At 32.8% G+C, this 16,140-nt stretch overlaps 1 protein-coding gene and 1 long non-coding RNA gene across 2 annotated transcripts; both read right to left on the bottom strand.

Moving 5' to 3' along the window:
- Positions 1 to 12,548: 12,548 nt before the first annotated feature.
- LOC140177107 (uncharacterized) lies at positions 12,549 to 13,473 on the bottom strand. The gene is made up of 3 exons (XR_011868850.1): positions 13,291 to 13,473; positions 12,723 to 13,206; positions 12,549 to 12,635 (listed from the first exon to the last, which is right to left on the bottom strand). It is a non-coding gene; the product is annotated as an uncharacterized lncRNA (long non-coding RNA).
- A 165-nt stretch (positions 13,474 to 13,638) lies between these two features.
- LOC112729381 (uncharacterized) lies at positions 13,639 to 16,140 on the bottom strand. Its single transcript, XM_072208406.1, has 10 exons — positions 15,870 to 16,140; positions 15,254 to 15,756; positions 14,958 to 15,181; positions 14,773 to 14,850; positions 14,620 to 14,685; positions 14,473 to 14,541; positions 14,323 to 14,397; positions 14,196 to 14,249; positions 13,953 to 14,039; positions 13,639 to 13,723 (listed from the first exon to the last, which is right to left on the bottom strand). Exons 1-10 carry the CDS (start codon positions 16,138 to 16,140, stop codon positions 13,654 to 13,656), a joined length of 1,497 nt encoding a protein of 498 aa, XP_072064507.1. The 3' UTR covers positions 13,639 to 13,653.

The raw sequence follows: 16,140 nt of genomic DNA, 5'->3' as shown, positions 1-16,140 counted from the left end.
AACTAAAATTTTGTATTCTAAAACTAAAATTTTAATTTTAATCTCTCACTATCAAACAAAATATTAAGTCTCAATTTTCAATTTTAGTTTTGGTCAATGAAAATAAACGCTGCCTTAGTATATGTACCTATGTACCTCCCCTGGCCTTTGTATGGCGACTATACTGATGATCCAATGACGGTTTTTGATGAAAACATCTTCGAATTAGATTCATAGAGCCCTGTTAATACGCATTACACTCTAATATCATCTTTAGCCAAAAACATAAAAGACAAAGTCGCATCTTGTAATTTTTGAAAAATAACTAATTTATTATTTATCGTTTGTAAATAGATGACAAAATAAATTAGGTTCTTTTAGAGGAATATACATATACTTTTAGTTTGATGATGATGGACAAATTTATCAAACATTACTATTTTATTCATAATAATACTATAAATCAGTCATTAAAAAATTATTAGTTAGATATTTTGTTTAATCCTCAATAAATTTTAATAACTAAATAGAGAAATTAATTGTGGTCATAAAATCATTCATCCCAAAAATTTAAATTAAAAAAAGACAACATTAATAGTTATATCTCTAATACTCTTTTTCAAACAAAAGATTTTTTTGAATTTGCTTGATTTTTATATAGACATTCTTTTCTCTTTTATTTGCCTTATGCTATTTTTTCACTTTTTAGAATTCACTGTAACTCTAAATCTTTTAGACACAAAATTCTGATATCATATAATGAAACAATTCATTCTAAAAGGTTAAACTGATAAGAGAAGGTAACACAAATGATTATATCCCTAATAATTATCAATAATATTTTAATCAACTTTAAATTTTTATTTTGTTAAACAATCAATTCTTGCATCATACTATTCCCTACATATAGAATGATTGATTGGAGAATTTTAAAATTTTTAAAAACTATTATATGTTTATTAAATAATAATATATATTAATTTATCTAATCTTTTACCAAAATTTAATGTAAAAATTAATTTATCTAATAAAATAAAATATTAAAAACTGATTTAGTTATTAATTTTTTTAAGAATTAAAATCCAAGTGAAAATTTCTTGAGTATTGTTTTAGAATATTATTTATTTTATTTTATTTTATTTTATTTGAGGAACAAGATTGATATTCACAATCAATATGCATTAAAGTAAAATTTATTAAATTTTTTTTATTATTTATTAAGTTTAATTATTCTGTTAATTTCTGTTATTTCATTAAGTTTGTAATTAAATTTTTATATTTTTTTCTTCAATTATTAGATTTTTATAGTGTAAAAAATATTAATGTTAACTCAATATTTTTCAGCAACTTATAAAAGTATTTACAATTAAGAATCTAATTAAATCTTTGATCACATAATTTTTAGAAAAAATATTCTATTAATTTTAGCGTTTTTAACATAAAAATAATCTAATTATAAAATTAAAAAAATAAATAAAATAATTAAACTTATTTATTATTAATTCAAATTTGTTGAACTTGGTTGATATGTGACAGGGTGACAGCTTGGACTGTGAGAGTAGTGAAGCTTAGGCATATGTACCATTTTTTTTCCCTTACTTTATTTGCAAATAATGTCCTTATTAGCTAGCTAGCTATATATTAATTCTACAAAATAACATATATATTACAATCAATCCCATTTGATTAGGACCCTAATTTCAAGCCACAACGTTGAACTCTCGAAGCAACTCATGCTTCACGCTGTATTGAAATATATATGATCGAAATGTGTGTTGGATGGATTTGGAGATCTGGACTTTCTCTGTTGTTGAGCTGTCTCAAGAAACTTTATAACGATCTACAATGTTAGTTGTAAATTCAACGTTGTTTTGTGCGAAGTTCAATAGAGATCTTATTAAATTTTTAGGGTTTTATTATTCACTGTACTATATCTAATATGCTGCGACTAGTTAATATTTTTTAAAAAATGTACTATATCTAATAATAAACCATTCATCTAAAAAACTTAAACGAATAAAAAAAATAATATTAATAGTTATATCTCTAACACTCCTCTTTAAAAAGTGTCTCTTTTGGATTTGTTTAATTTTTTTGCATAAACATTTTTTTCTTTATTATGTGCACACTAAAATTAATTGCTAAATCAATTATTTTATATTTATATATAAATATATCTGTAGTTTAATTAATTAATGTATATTTTGTATTTCAATATGTGTTTTATAAAGATAGTTAATTTCAATAGTTAATTTTAGTGTACAATTAACACATAGTTAAAAATTTTTAGAGTGATAATTTTTAATTAATTAATTAAAATAATAAGATCTTAAAATTACCAATACATTAATAAATTTGAAACTTAATAAAAGTTTAATTTCCACCACTTGATATTAGCAAAACATTATTTTTTTAAAAAAACAATTTTCTATTGTTTTATGCATATTCGGATTTGTACTAGCTAGTCTTTAATTTCTGTATTTTTTTTTTAATGGAGTGAATGAAATGCTAGATTTGTCTCTTCTCAATGTGATGGATTTCTTATCATTGTGTTATATATTTTTCAAAGTGTAATAACTTTGAGAGGCTATTATATTAAATATTGCCTTAATTAAATTAGAGTCTCAATTACAAATCCTTCGTTGAAAAATTATTATTACTTTGGCTACTTAAGTCCTTTATTTATTAAATATGGTCTAATATATATTATTATTATACAACAAGATAAAAAAAGTCACACATTTTCAGAAATAGTTACTTAAATATCAACCAACAAACTAAATTATTAAATTGTGCATTATTGCATTATTCCCTATACTTATCTAAACTGATGATCCCATTTAATTTTAAAAATAATTAAACGCTCAACATGCAATAATAAACTATCAATTAATTAGTACTTTGTCAATATATAAAATAAGTTAGATAGGGAAAAAAACTTATGACTATACCCTACAAGATAATACAAAATTTACAATAAATAATGTAACCAAATTAAAGTATTGTTATTGTTATATATAAGTAGTTGCATGTTCGTAGTTTATATATAGATATTTGTAGGAGTAGGTATTTTTAACTCGACAAAGTGGTCCAAAACAAGATACGGGTCAGAGTTTTTCAATTGCACAAGATCTTGAACTTGATATATATATATAATGTCTCTTGCTTCTTCATCTTTGTCCATGCATTCACGGCTGTCTTAGCCAACTTTTTTCGATACTTCTACCACCAATTATTCTATTTTTTATTTCATATTGAAGTTTATATTATTATTATTTTTTTTATGGTATCTCTCAACTCGACAGACCAAAGACTAATTCGCTACGGTACTGAGTTTCGATCCATTTAAAGATTTGTTGCTGACTAATGAGTTGCTGCCTGTATAAAGCGGGATATTATTATTATTATTATTATTATTATTATTATTATTTAGTTAATCTAGCTAACTCAAGCTTTAGCCCAATGAATCAAATATATAATGATGACACTTGACCAACATTATTTTTTATTTTATATTCTCAAATATTTGATTTATAAGCACCAAACAACTTACTAAATCAATCAAATTAAACATTGATATTAAGTTACTAACCACTTCTCAAGTCCTAATGACCTTGATTTGCATTGCATGAGATCAGTTAGGTCAATATATAACTTATTAAAAAAATATTATGTGCACATAAAAAATCAATAATCAAATCAATCATTATATATTTATATATAAATATATATATATTAATTTTATTTTATTGTATATTTTATATTTTAAGATATATTCTATGCGAATGGTTGATTTAATACATAATTGGTTATTGGTGTACATGGATAACATGATTGTACCTTAATCATTGAGGGGAAAAAATTAGTGGTGTTAGTTTTGGCAAAACTTTGGATCATCTCATATTTTGTCTTAAGTACCTAAATGTTATTTGAGGTTATTATCTCTTGCATAATTTTAGCTTTAATTATAGAGTTGGAAATCTTAAAATATGAATGATTTTTTTTTTAACAAAAAATTTCCAAACTAATGGGATGTATACCTACAAAGGGAAGCTCAAATCATATAAAAAATTATAGGCGCCCATATAAGTTTTGTCTTTTTAAAAAGAATTGAGCTTGTCTTTTTATCTTTAGAAGATGTAAATTTTGGTAAGAAAGAGAACACATAAGATAAATACTTGCAAAAGGCATTTCGATATTCAAGCTAGTATAAGAATTAAGTATGTGAGAATAATAAAATAAATTAGATACTAGAATTTATCATATATGTACCTTTGATCTTTAGATATAGAAGATTCATTTTATAGGTATAGAATTAATTAATAATATTTATATTATGACCGTTTAGTCATTAAAATAAAAATAATGGTCATTAAATTAATAATAAAAATATCAATTATAAACAAAGAATAAATAATAATTAAGGTCGAGTTATAATTTATATAGAATAACGGATCAATTATATATGGTGAGATTATACAATTTTTAGTGGATTTTTTTATTCACAAGATCTAACTAAAATTTTAAGGAGAATTAACTAGTGCTTATAATTAATTTAATGTACCCTATTGTCTCAGTGTATCCATGGATGTTGCACCAAGAATATTCCAGTCAAGATTGATTCATATAATTGCTTTGTCCAAATCTTGGGACCATTTCTTTTATATTTATTCAAAATCAGTGGGTGGCTAGCCAATTCATGCTTTCTGTTCAAATGGCTTATTAATTAAAAAAAAAGGAAAAGAAAATTAAGCTGATGACACTGATAACCCACTTAATGATACATATTAAAAAAAAAAAACAGAGAAGAACAGTTAATCTGACCAATTATATTGCTGATGATGTTCCATTTGTGATCCTCCAGCTGAGATGATGACAACCCAAGTAGTAGAATAATTATGTAGTTTTTACCGAGTTAATTAATTAATGTTTTTAATTAAGGATATACTAATGAAAGAATCAGTTGAAAGGTCTAATTAAAAATTATTTATACATTTTTAAGTGTACGGAGTTACATTAAACTTTCCTAATTTGAATATCTTCATATATTTTCATTATTCGACTTCAGTTCAAAAGCAGCCCCATGTGGAAAGTGACCCCTTAAAATAAGTGTCAGATTATTTGACCTTTCAGAAACTACCGAAGGCATCATCGAGGTGGACATCGAAGACCATGATTTTTGAATAATTCATCTGTGTATAACTTTTAATACTAATCAATATTATTAGAGTATATTTTTAATTATTTCTTTTGCGTACTATCATTGCGCCCAACATTCGCGAGTTTGGAGAAGAAGACAGTAAGAAAGAAGAGATTTAGATGAGAGAGCATCTCCAAAACCTCAACCTGTTCCCCATTACTGAATCACAAGTACTGTTTATTTCATGTTATTTATTTTCATAAATATAACCACTATTATCATTAATCTCCTGACTAAGATTTACAAAATAACCATATCTTGCTTCAAGTCGACAATCTCTGTGGGATCGACCCTTACTCACGTAAGGGTAATGTATTACTTTGACGACCCAATGCACTTGCTGGTTAGTTGTGCGGAGTTGTGAAAAGTGTAATCACAATTTCCCACACCAACTTGGTGCACGAAATTGTGATTACACTTTTCACAACTCCGCACAACTAATCAGCAAGTGTACTGGGTCGTCCAAGTAATACCTTACGTGAGTAAGGGTCGATCCAACGGAGATTGTCGGCTTGAAGCAAACTATAGTTATTTTGTAAATCTTAGTCAGGAGATTAATGATAAGAGTGATTATATTTATGAAAAATAAATAACATAAAATAAATAGTACTTGTAATTTAGTAATGAGAAACAGGCTGAGGTCCGGAGATGCTTTGTCATCTGAATCTCTGCTTTCCTACTGTCTTCTTCTCTAAACACGCATGACCTCCTTCCATAGCAGGTTGTATGATCCTCTCGGATAAAAAATACCAAGCGCTGTCACCGCACGGCTAATCATCTGTCGGTTCTCACTAGCATCGGAATATGACCATTATCCTTTTGCACACTGTCACTGCGCCCAACATTTGCGAGTTTGAAGCTCGTTACAGTCATCCCTTCCAGATCCTACTCAAAATACCACAGACAATGTTTAGACTTTTCGGATCCCAAGAATGCTGCCATAAACAAAAAATATTATATACGATATTATTTAATTTTTTTCCTATACCATAATCTTGAAAGGAAATTTTTTTTTAAGAATTTATAAATGTGAAGTATTTTTTATTCTCTAAATTAATTTTTGTAGTTGAATTAAACTCACTTAATCTCAATTTTAATATAGTAGGATTAGAGTCTATCTAATCTAATGTTACTTATCACTCACTTAAAATTAAGACTCACATAGTCTTTACTAAACATAAATAGAATGTATTATAAATTTTACATCTTTTAAGAATAAAAATTTTAATTTAATTTTAAAAATTAATTCATAAATTATTCAATAAAAAATATTTTATATTTATAAATTTTTGAGAGATTTTATTCTTAAGAAATTTGAGACTTGTAATGGTTTTAAAATTAAAAAGTAAAATCAAATATTTTATATGGATTAAAACAAAGAACAAATATTTTATATGGATTAAATACGTTTTAATAACTTAAAACTTATTTAACTATTAACATACATATCCTTTTTTCTATAAATTTATTATATCTATTATATATATATATATATATATATATAATTTTAAAGCCAAAAATTATCGGATAGCATCTTCTCATTACACTTAAATTAGAAATCTTTTCCGTTTTTTTACTCCAACTGCAAATTTTTTGAAAAATGTTTCCCCCTTCTTTACTCCAATTACAATCCCCAATTGCAAATTGAGATTAAGTACTTAACAAAAATCTTTTTCTAATTTTAACCCTTTTTCACCTTCGAAATTCTTATGCGCTGCTTCGCCTGCCCCTTCGTTTCCAATAGTTTCTGCAACCTTGAGAGAACGCTGCCTCACAAGTCACTTCACTGGGTTTTCTTCTTCGATTTCCATTGCAATGAAGCCCTCTACCACCAACTGAATCGCTCAATCATCTACTATCTACCACTATTGACAATTCAATTCACCACTTTACCACTGCATCAGCTACTTCAGTTTCATGTGAGCAACTGTGTCATTCTTTTTACTCTTACCTTGATCCTAATATGATTGAAGAGTGGGTTTGTTCATAACACTATGCTTATATTCAAGCAAGAAATTGGTCAATTGCTTTACTTTCTTTCACTCCATAGTATATGTTTGATGGATTTGAACTTAATAATCGGTGAATTACTTTACTTCTTTTTTCTTGTACATTACATGTTTGTTGAATTGCTAGGCCTAAACTTAGTTGTTGATTTTTTTGAAACATTGTTTCCTTGCATATTACATATTTGATGAATTGCTTTGTATTATAAATATTAGGTAGTAAAACTTAATAATAAGTGAATTGCATCACTTTTTTATATAAAAAATTCATTTTTTTATTACTACTATTTGTTATTTTTTCTTTTATTATTTTTATTCTACATTATAATTAAACATTTTAAGTATTTTTATTATACGGAAAAGCTCTGCATACAAGCCATTAGGGCTTGTATGCCTTACAAGTTCATTAAACAATAAGATCAAAATACGCGCTGCTTCAGGTACGTTGATTACACGCGCTATATAACATCGCGCGTATATCTAACTACCAGATTTAAAATATTTCTTTCCCTTTTTGTTTTCGTTATTTTGAGATTTCGTTCTTCTTCTTCTCCCGCGTTTACCCTCCTTCTTCTCCATTGTTCTTTTCTTCTCCTTTTCTCACTAGCATCTTCTTCGTTTAGGTTACCTTTGTCTCTCTCTGCAACTCGATCTTCGTTTTCTATTTTTGATTTGTTGTTTTTTGAAATCAAAGTTTGATCTCGTTTTGAAGATAATGGATCATTCAACCTCAGATTGTCATCTGAATGCAGGCGAAGTGGATTATGAGTCAGAATCTAACGAAGTCCCTGAGGTTTGATTTACATAGGATTAGTATGAAATTTCTTTCAGTAATTTGTATAGCATTGTGTAGTTGAAAAATTGCTGAACATTGACTGTGAAAGTAACACGTTTACCTGAATCTGTCGATTCAATGTATTAGTTGTGATTAATTACCTGGAATTTGTAGCAGACGCTCGGGTGTAGATCAATTCTTGTTTGGGTGTATTTTAGCTAGAAGTGTGGGTGTATCTACACTTTACTGGTTTTTTGTTATTTTAATTTACTTGTTGTTGTTCAGCTGTATTATAACAGACATGATTAGGTGTGTTTTTAGAACTGTATTATATCTGCATGCTGTGTATTTACAGTTTATGGCTTTAAAAGTCATTCTGTAGTTGAGTTGTTGCGGTTAGGGTGTATCGTATTAGACATGATTGGGTGTATTTGAATCATATCTATGGGTGTATTTACAGTTTTGACACGGTGTATTTTGCAGCCTCTCTCAGTTGTTGATGACGAGCTTGTTCCAAAGGTCGGAATGACCTTTACCACCCTTGAAGATGCTGGAAAATTTTACAGGAACTACGCCAAGGCTGCAGGTTTCTCTACAAGAGTTCGGTGCACAAATAGGAAGGGAAACGAGATTAAGAACCAACTGATTACATGTAGCAGAGAGGGAAAATGGAAATCTAAAATATCTCCGACCGAGAAGACCAATCCGACAGCCGGTCTAAACTGTCCTGCAAGAATTTATATACACACATTGAAGGATGTCGGTGCTTGGATCATTTCAAAGGTTGTGCTGGATCATTCACACCCCTGCTGTCCAAGCAAAGCAGAGATGCTCAAACAGCACAGGGAACTAAGCATGTCCATTCGTCGTACGATAGAGAATAACGAGGAGGCCGGTATCAGACCAAGCAAAACCTACCAATCATTTGTTGCGGCTGCCGGGGGTCACCGCGAGTTAAATTTTATCGAAAAGGACGTGAGGAATTACATTACCAGGGAAGTGCGGAATGTTTCCGAACAAGAAGATGCAAAGGAATTCGGGAAATATTTCTTAAGAATGAAAGAGAAGAATCCGAATTTCTTTTTTGAGCTCCAACTCGAAGAGGATCAATCGATTAAGCTGGCTTTTTGGGCCGATGCAAGAAGCAGAGCCGCCTTTGAGTATTTCGGAGACGTCATTTCATTCGACACCACCTACAATACAAACAGGTAACAAACTGTCCCTGTTTATGATGCCAAATTAATTTATTTTTACGAATCCGCAGTAGAGGTGTATATTGGCTGTTTCATTGGGTGTATGCGAAGCATTTGTTAGGGTGTAGCTAATGATTTTGCATTCTGGACCATGGTAATTTGTTTCAGGTATAATTTGGTCTGTGGTTCTTTTGTCGGGGTGAATCACCACGGTCAATCAACACTTCTCGGATGCTCTTTGATGAAGAACGAAGAAATTGAATCATTCAAATGGTTATTTCAAAGCTGGCTTCGTTGCATGGGAGGAAACGCTCCGAAAGGGTTTCTCACCGATCAGTGCGCATCCATGAAAAGGGCTTTAGAGGCCTGTATGCCAACAACAGTTCACCGCTGGTGCATTTGGCACATCATGAAGAATATTCCAAGCAAATTAAACGGGTACAAGGGACATGCCGATATCGAACAAGAAATGAGCCAAGTTGTTTGGAACTCTCACAGCAAAGACTCATTCGATAGGAATTGGAACGATTTTCTGCTGAATTTTGGTCTTGGGGACAACAAGTGGCTTTCAGGTAATGTCTTTTTAAAATCTGCATCAGAGGTGTAAATTGCATGTTTTTTCGGGTGTATTTATAGACTGTCTTTGGGTGTATTATGCAGATCTGTACGAAGACCGTCACATATGGGTTCCTATCTATCTGGATCACCATTTCTGGGCAGGGATGAGAAGCACACAAAGGAGCGAGAGCATGCATTCATTTTTTAACAAGTATATCACCCGGAACAGCTCGCTTATTCAGTTCGTCAAACAATACGATAATTGCCTCGGAAGCAGGGAGCAAGCAGAGAGAGAATCAGATGCTGCAGATTTTCATACGGTCATACCGTGTGCAACGAAATCCTGCATTGAAGCTCAGTTTCAAGATGCGTACACTCACGCAAAGTTTAGGGAAGTCCAAGCGCAATTCAGAGGAAAGGCGAATTGCATCACCAGACTAAAGAATTCCGCTCTAGGCTATTCAGTATACGAAGTCGGAGAACAAGTTTCCAGCTCAATATTCAACAAGTTCGTGGTTACTTACGACTCGGTTGCAGCCGAGGTAAAATGCCATTGCTTATTATTCGAGTCGAGAGGGATACTATGCCGTCACGCACTAAGCGTGTTAAGCTTCGAACAAGTAAGCCAAGTGTCACCGAGATACATACTGGAACGATGGAGCAAGAAGGTAAAGAGGCGACACACACACATCAAGAGCAGCCACGACGAGCCACTAATGGAGCCAAGAAGCAAGAGGTTCGACCAATTGATTTTTCGTTCGCAAAATATATGCGAATTTGCCTCCGAATCGGAGGAGCTGACTGCAATTCTGCACCGTGCGTACGATAACGTCATGGCCGAGATGGAAGCATTAAAAGCCAAAAGGAAGGGGACATCTTCTTTATCCCACGAAGACGCCAACTTGGAATCCGTTAACGAGCTTCAAAGCCCGCCAAGGATTCAAACAAGAGGACGTCCAAAAAACAGGCTAGGTTCAAAGCTGGAGAAACAGATCGCAAATGCCACAAAGAAGAAGAAGACGAAAGTTTTAAGCGAGGTAAAAGTAATGTTCTTTAAATTTGTGGCGATTAAGTTTATTTTTCTCGTTAATAGTTTAGGTAATGTGTGTGTGTTATATTTCAGATAAACCTGTTTGATGCTGCATCAGCGGCGCATTCAAATTGCAGCCAATATCAAGGACACGTTATGAGTTATCAGTTCAGGGTACCAGCAGCAGGGGATAACTCGTTGGGTGTATAGTTTTACAGAATATGGGTGTAAAAGCACCGTTATTTTGGGTGTATTTTCGTTAATTCACAATTTAGATATAGACACATATATAGATATATATAAAACAAAAGCTGTAAAAATTCTCAGGTTATGGGTTTATATTTGATTTGATGTTTTTCTTCATATTTTAGTACATGTAATTCATACATTTTGAATACAGCGCAGACAGTTTGGGTGTATATTTTATACAACCTTGGGTGTATTATTAGACTTGCGTTGGGTGTAGCAGTTTATAATTTGTGTTTATATATGCCTTGATTTTTTCCTTCATATTTTACCACCTGTAATACAGCTTTTGAATACATCACAGACAGTTTACCAGCACAGATAGTTTAACTATGGGAAAAAATATACATGGAATAGAAGTTGTTGATAAATGGCAAATATTTACATCATTTGTTCAATTTACAAACTACCAAGCAGTTGGATTACCCAGTTTCTATATCAGCAGAATTAATCTAACAAAATGGACTTAATAATATAGAGGATGGCTTCGACAGCCTTATAGCACTACTCTCTCTAATTGCCTGATCTCTCTGTGTATTCATCTCACTGAATAGTATCCGGGATGCGTACTCCACTCTATAGTGGTCCACCTCCTCCTACAATAAAAAAGTATATTCTGTTTAAACAGCAATATTAATTCAGTAAAGTAATACAGAGTTATATGGTTTTAAAGACAGTTACCTGTGGCCAATTATCCCATTGATACTTCCCCTTTTTGATGTTTTCTGGCTCAATTATCTCCATCCACTTCATAACGTACACAGCGCAGTCATAGCTGAAAACGAAGAAAATAAATTACAAATCTCATTTACAAAAGTTTAATGTTCAGACTCACAAATTTATACCTTGTTTTTTGGCCTGATATTTTAACATATGGTGATTTAATTTCCTTCTCCCTCTCCCCTTTCTGAAGAGGTTCCCCGCCGGCATATGTTATCAATCTTGAAAATACGTATCCCTTAAATACGAAAACAAATCAGTAATACACCCGAATGAATGGACAAGATACATCCAACTGAATGGACAATATACACCCATCACAACTAACGAAATAGACCTATCTATTAAAGTAAAGAAGACAGAGGCAACTTACAGTGAATTTATTAATGGCCTTTCTCTCATCGGTGGGAGCCTTTTTGTGTAGCGGGTCAAGTATTTGACATTTCCGCTTTCTTGTATTTATCAGCCATAACCACCAATGCCCGGCGTAGCAGACAGGGGCAAAAATCTGAAGGATCGCCACACATGAATAGTGTGTTATTTTATTTTGCAAATAAGTAAATAAGCGTACTAACAAATTTAGCAAACGAAAACTTACATATGGGTGCGAAGTCAATTTTTTTCTATCTATGAAGGGAATGAAACTTGGGTAGACTTCCACCCTGAATTCCTTTTTCGTTTTCGGTGATACGAATTCCCCGTTTGGGTGATCCGAAAGTGCCATGCACTGCAAGAATGGGAAACGAGAAATGAAATACTAAACTTACACCCAATCGAACGTGACAAATACACCCAAATTAATACAGAAAATACACCCGAAGTTTGTAGAAGTAATACTTACCACAATATCGGGGGGGAGACAGTATATTTGTTCTTGAAATCTCTTTTCATTTTTGTTGTTGAGGATGAGGCAGATGGCAGATACAATCTAGAAATATATGCCGAAATCAATTTTACATTAATAAGCATTGTAATTGACTTTGGTGTAAAAACATTAATCTTATTATAATATTACCTGAGATTCTATATCACTTTTTGCCTGGAGGGAAGCAAGGTGCATTCTCATCAAAATGTATTTTCCTTGGCCAATCAGAGTGTACATTTCCTCATACTCGTTAGTATTGCCATCTGCATCTTCCTTCAGTCTTGTCCCCCAGATGTAGCACTTTTGTTTCATATCATCCGTAATCTGATATAATCCCCGAGGAGTTTCAAACTTTGCAGAACTTTCTCCCCCAGTCTCCCTCTGAATTTGTGGACTTGTGTTTTTTCCCTTCGTCGCGCTGCTTGCTATTCTTTGGACCAAACTGTCCAATTGTTCTATCAAATTCGCAGCTTCTGGAGATTTTTCCCTTTCTGTCTCCTGCGTTGACGCCCCCTCCTAGCTTGAATCAGTCAATCCAAGGCTGAATGATGGCACCCCTGGATCTGTTTTAGGAACATAGGAAGCTGTTCGTGCCATCATCAACAGGGCAGCAGCGTCTTCTGCGTCTGGATGACTGCGTCATCATGTATAAGAATAAGAATAAGAATAAGAATATACAGATGATAAGCAAAGATTGATTTTAGTCTGATGAACTTACACTTTAGTTGGAGCTGGGGGAACCGTGGGTGTGGTCTCTTGAAGTTGTTTGGGGGTTTCAGGAGTGCTGCACAGTTACAAAAAATTAATCACGGCGTAAAAGAAACTAATCAGGAACAATATACACCCAAACTGTTAGCTAATATACACCCAAACTCCAAACAAATATACACTCAATACTATTTCTTACGTTTCTGTAGTCCCTTCAATCTGTAGCATAGGGGTTGGTTCAAAATCTGTCTCAGTGGTTGTTTGGGATGCCGGCACAAAAACCTGAATTGGGACTCTAAACAAGAAGAAAAATGAAAGGTTAACAACGCCTTTGAAAATAATAAGGTTATAAGGTTGAATATTATTGTAAAACTCACATTGCAAGCGCTTCGGACGGTGTCTGTTCCCTCACAACCATCATATTCGAATCAGACGGACTCAACCTAAAATACACCCAAAGAAATTCAAGAAATACACCCGAACAATTCAAAAAGAAGACAGGCTTTGTTTTTTTGAGAACTTACATACTTGCAGTTTTTGCTTTTTTTTCCTGCCTTTTTTTTCTTGAATAAAATAATAAAGGGCTTTTTTTCTAAAAAAAAATATATACAAAATTAGAAGTAGAAGGGTAATAGAAGAACAAAAGTAACGGTTATTTGAAAGAGAAATTACATGCTCTGTGACGGCTGGTTTACACTACTCTGTTCTGTGTTTCCTTGAGAGGAAGGAGCATCAGTTCCCAAGTTCACAGCCGGTATTCTAAGACAGATTTGATCCAAGCAACACAACAAAGTTAATATTCCAACTTATTAGACAACATACACCCAACTTGATCCACTCAATACACCCAAATGGTACCACAAGACACACCCAATTCATGATAACAAGATTTTATTAAATAATAAAGCTTCTTACGTTTCAGACGACACATAGCGACCTTCTGTCGATCGCAGGTCAGGTTGGTTCTCCCTGCGAAACAAGAAACAATTATTAGCATGCAAAACACAACAAAATATGAAATAGACAGCCCATCAAGACATACCCCTCTGCAGCAGATTTATCAACGTTTTGCCCTAGCCATTCATCCAGTTCGTCACTTGATATTTCATATGTCTCACTACATTCATAAAGGAAGATGTTAACAAAAATAATTACGACGATAGACGGTAATATAGCTTACGAGGTACTGTACCCGTCAAAGTATTGGTCTTCTTTAGGAGGTGAATCCTCCACGAGAACTTTTTTCTTTTTTGGTTGTGCTCTGGGTGGAAAAAAAAGAGTACCAATCAGAAATAAAAAATTAATTTTATCACAGAATATTATGCAAAGAAGTGCTTACTTTTTTGGTGTTGTTTTTGTTTTTTTCTTCTCCTTCTCCTTCTCTGCAGGTGATGATTCTTCACTCCTATAAGTTAATAACAGACACTTCAGTTAATACACGAAATCTTTATAATGAAGCCAAAAGAAAGGAGTAATAATTTCAGGACATTACTCATCACTTTGTTCAGATTCAGATTCTGAATCAGAATCTGGCTCCTCTTGCCTCTGCTTTCTTTTTCTGGAGTCCATTCTGGAAGGCAAACAGTGATTATTTAGAACATACTAAAAATACACCCAACGTGATCAACAAGATACACCCAACTCGAAAAAGAAATTACACCCAAGTATGGTACTTACTTTTTCCCCTTTTTGATGGGGTGTTTTCTTGCTGAATCCTCCGAGTCTTGTTGAGTCTCAGACTCAGAGGTAGAAGTGTCACTGTCAGTAGCTGTTTCTGTCTCCGAAGACGATGTTGGACTCGCCTTCCTTTTTTTTGTTTTTTTTATTTCTTGTTTTTTTTCTTTTTTTTCTTTTTCTTTCATTTTTTCTCTTGCTCTTGTCTCCGCCATCTTCACAATCCCCTGAAACATGAGATATTTTAGCTAGCAGCATTCAGGTAAATAAAATACAAGCAACATATTATGTTTACTTACCAAAATTTCTTCTTTTTCTGCAGTCATTCTTTCCACCAACTTCTCCTTAGTCCAGTTGGCAATCCAAGGCTTTGGTGGTCTTTCAGCCCTCTTCTTGCCTTTGTTTTCAGAAAGATGAAAGTATATTATCATGAGGGCAAAGAGGCAGCCATCAATTGCCTTCTTCTTCTTCTCCTGGTAGTCTGTGATGCCTTTGATCAAGAAGGTCAAAACATGCGCCCCCCAGTTTCTCTCCGATATGCCGTCCATCTTAAAAATTGGGGCGAGGTGCACGGGCGATATTTTGTTTATCGTCGTTGGCAAAAGGAACGCCATCTGTATGTAGAGGATGAATATCCTCTTGAACATCAGGCGTTCCTCTTCGCTGCCAACGCCGATTTCCATCATTTCATCGGTAAGACTTTTGAGGGTCTTACCCTGGAATCTTCTATAAATTATTTTGTCATCATCAGAAAGTTGCTTATAAAGTTGCTTATACTCAACTTTCTCAGGAAACAGATTTCCTACAAAAAAGAAAACAACAAAGTATCAAAATCGGTTCAAAAACACCCAAGTATCAACCTTAAATATACCCAAGCATGAACTTAATATACACCTATAATTTTGAGCTAGTTACCTGTTGCATTGATGCCAAGCGCATCACCTATTGTCTTTGGTGTTATTTGGAAAGAACCATATCCTGTCTTCAGTCTGTTCTCCCCAAGTTTGAAGTTGTTTGCCAGTTCCCTTAAGAGTTGGTGATCCACCCTTAGAGGTGGGACGTGCATCAACCCACCAAATCCGAGATCCCTGACAATTGCCTTCTTCTCCTCAGCCATGTTTCTGAACTTATCACTCAGGAGATGTGTGGCACACTTAAGGTCTTTCGTTTGGTTTCTTGCTACCAT

This window comes from Arachis hypogaea, chromosome 12 (assembly GCF_003086295.3).
Source record: "Arachis hypogaea cultivar Tifrunner chromosome 12, arahy.Tifrunner.gnm2.J5K5, whole genome shotgun sequence".
Classification (NCBI taxonomy): domain Eukaryota; kingdom Viridiplantae; phylum Streptophyta; class Magnoliopsida; order Fabales; family Fabaceae; genus Arachis; species Arachis hypogaea.
The sequence above is the reverse complement of the archived record's forward strand: the minus strand, read 5'-3'. Positions and strand labels throughout refer to the sequence as shown.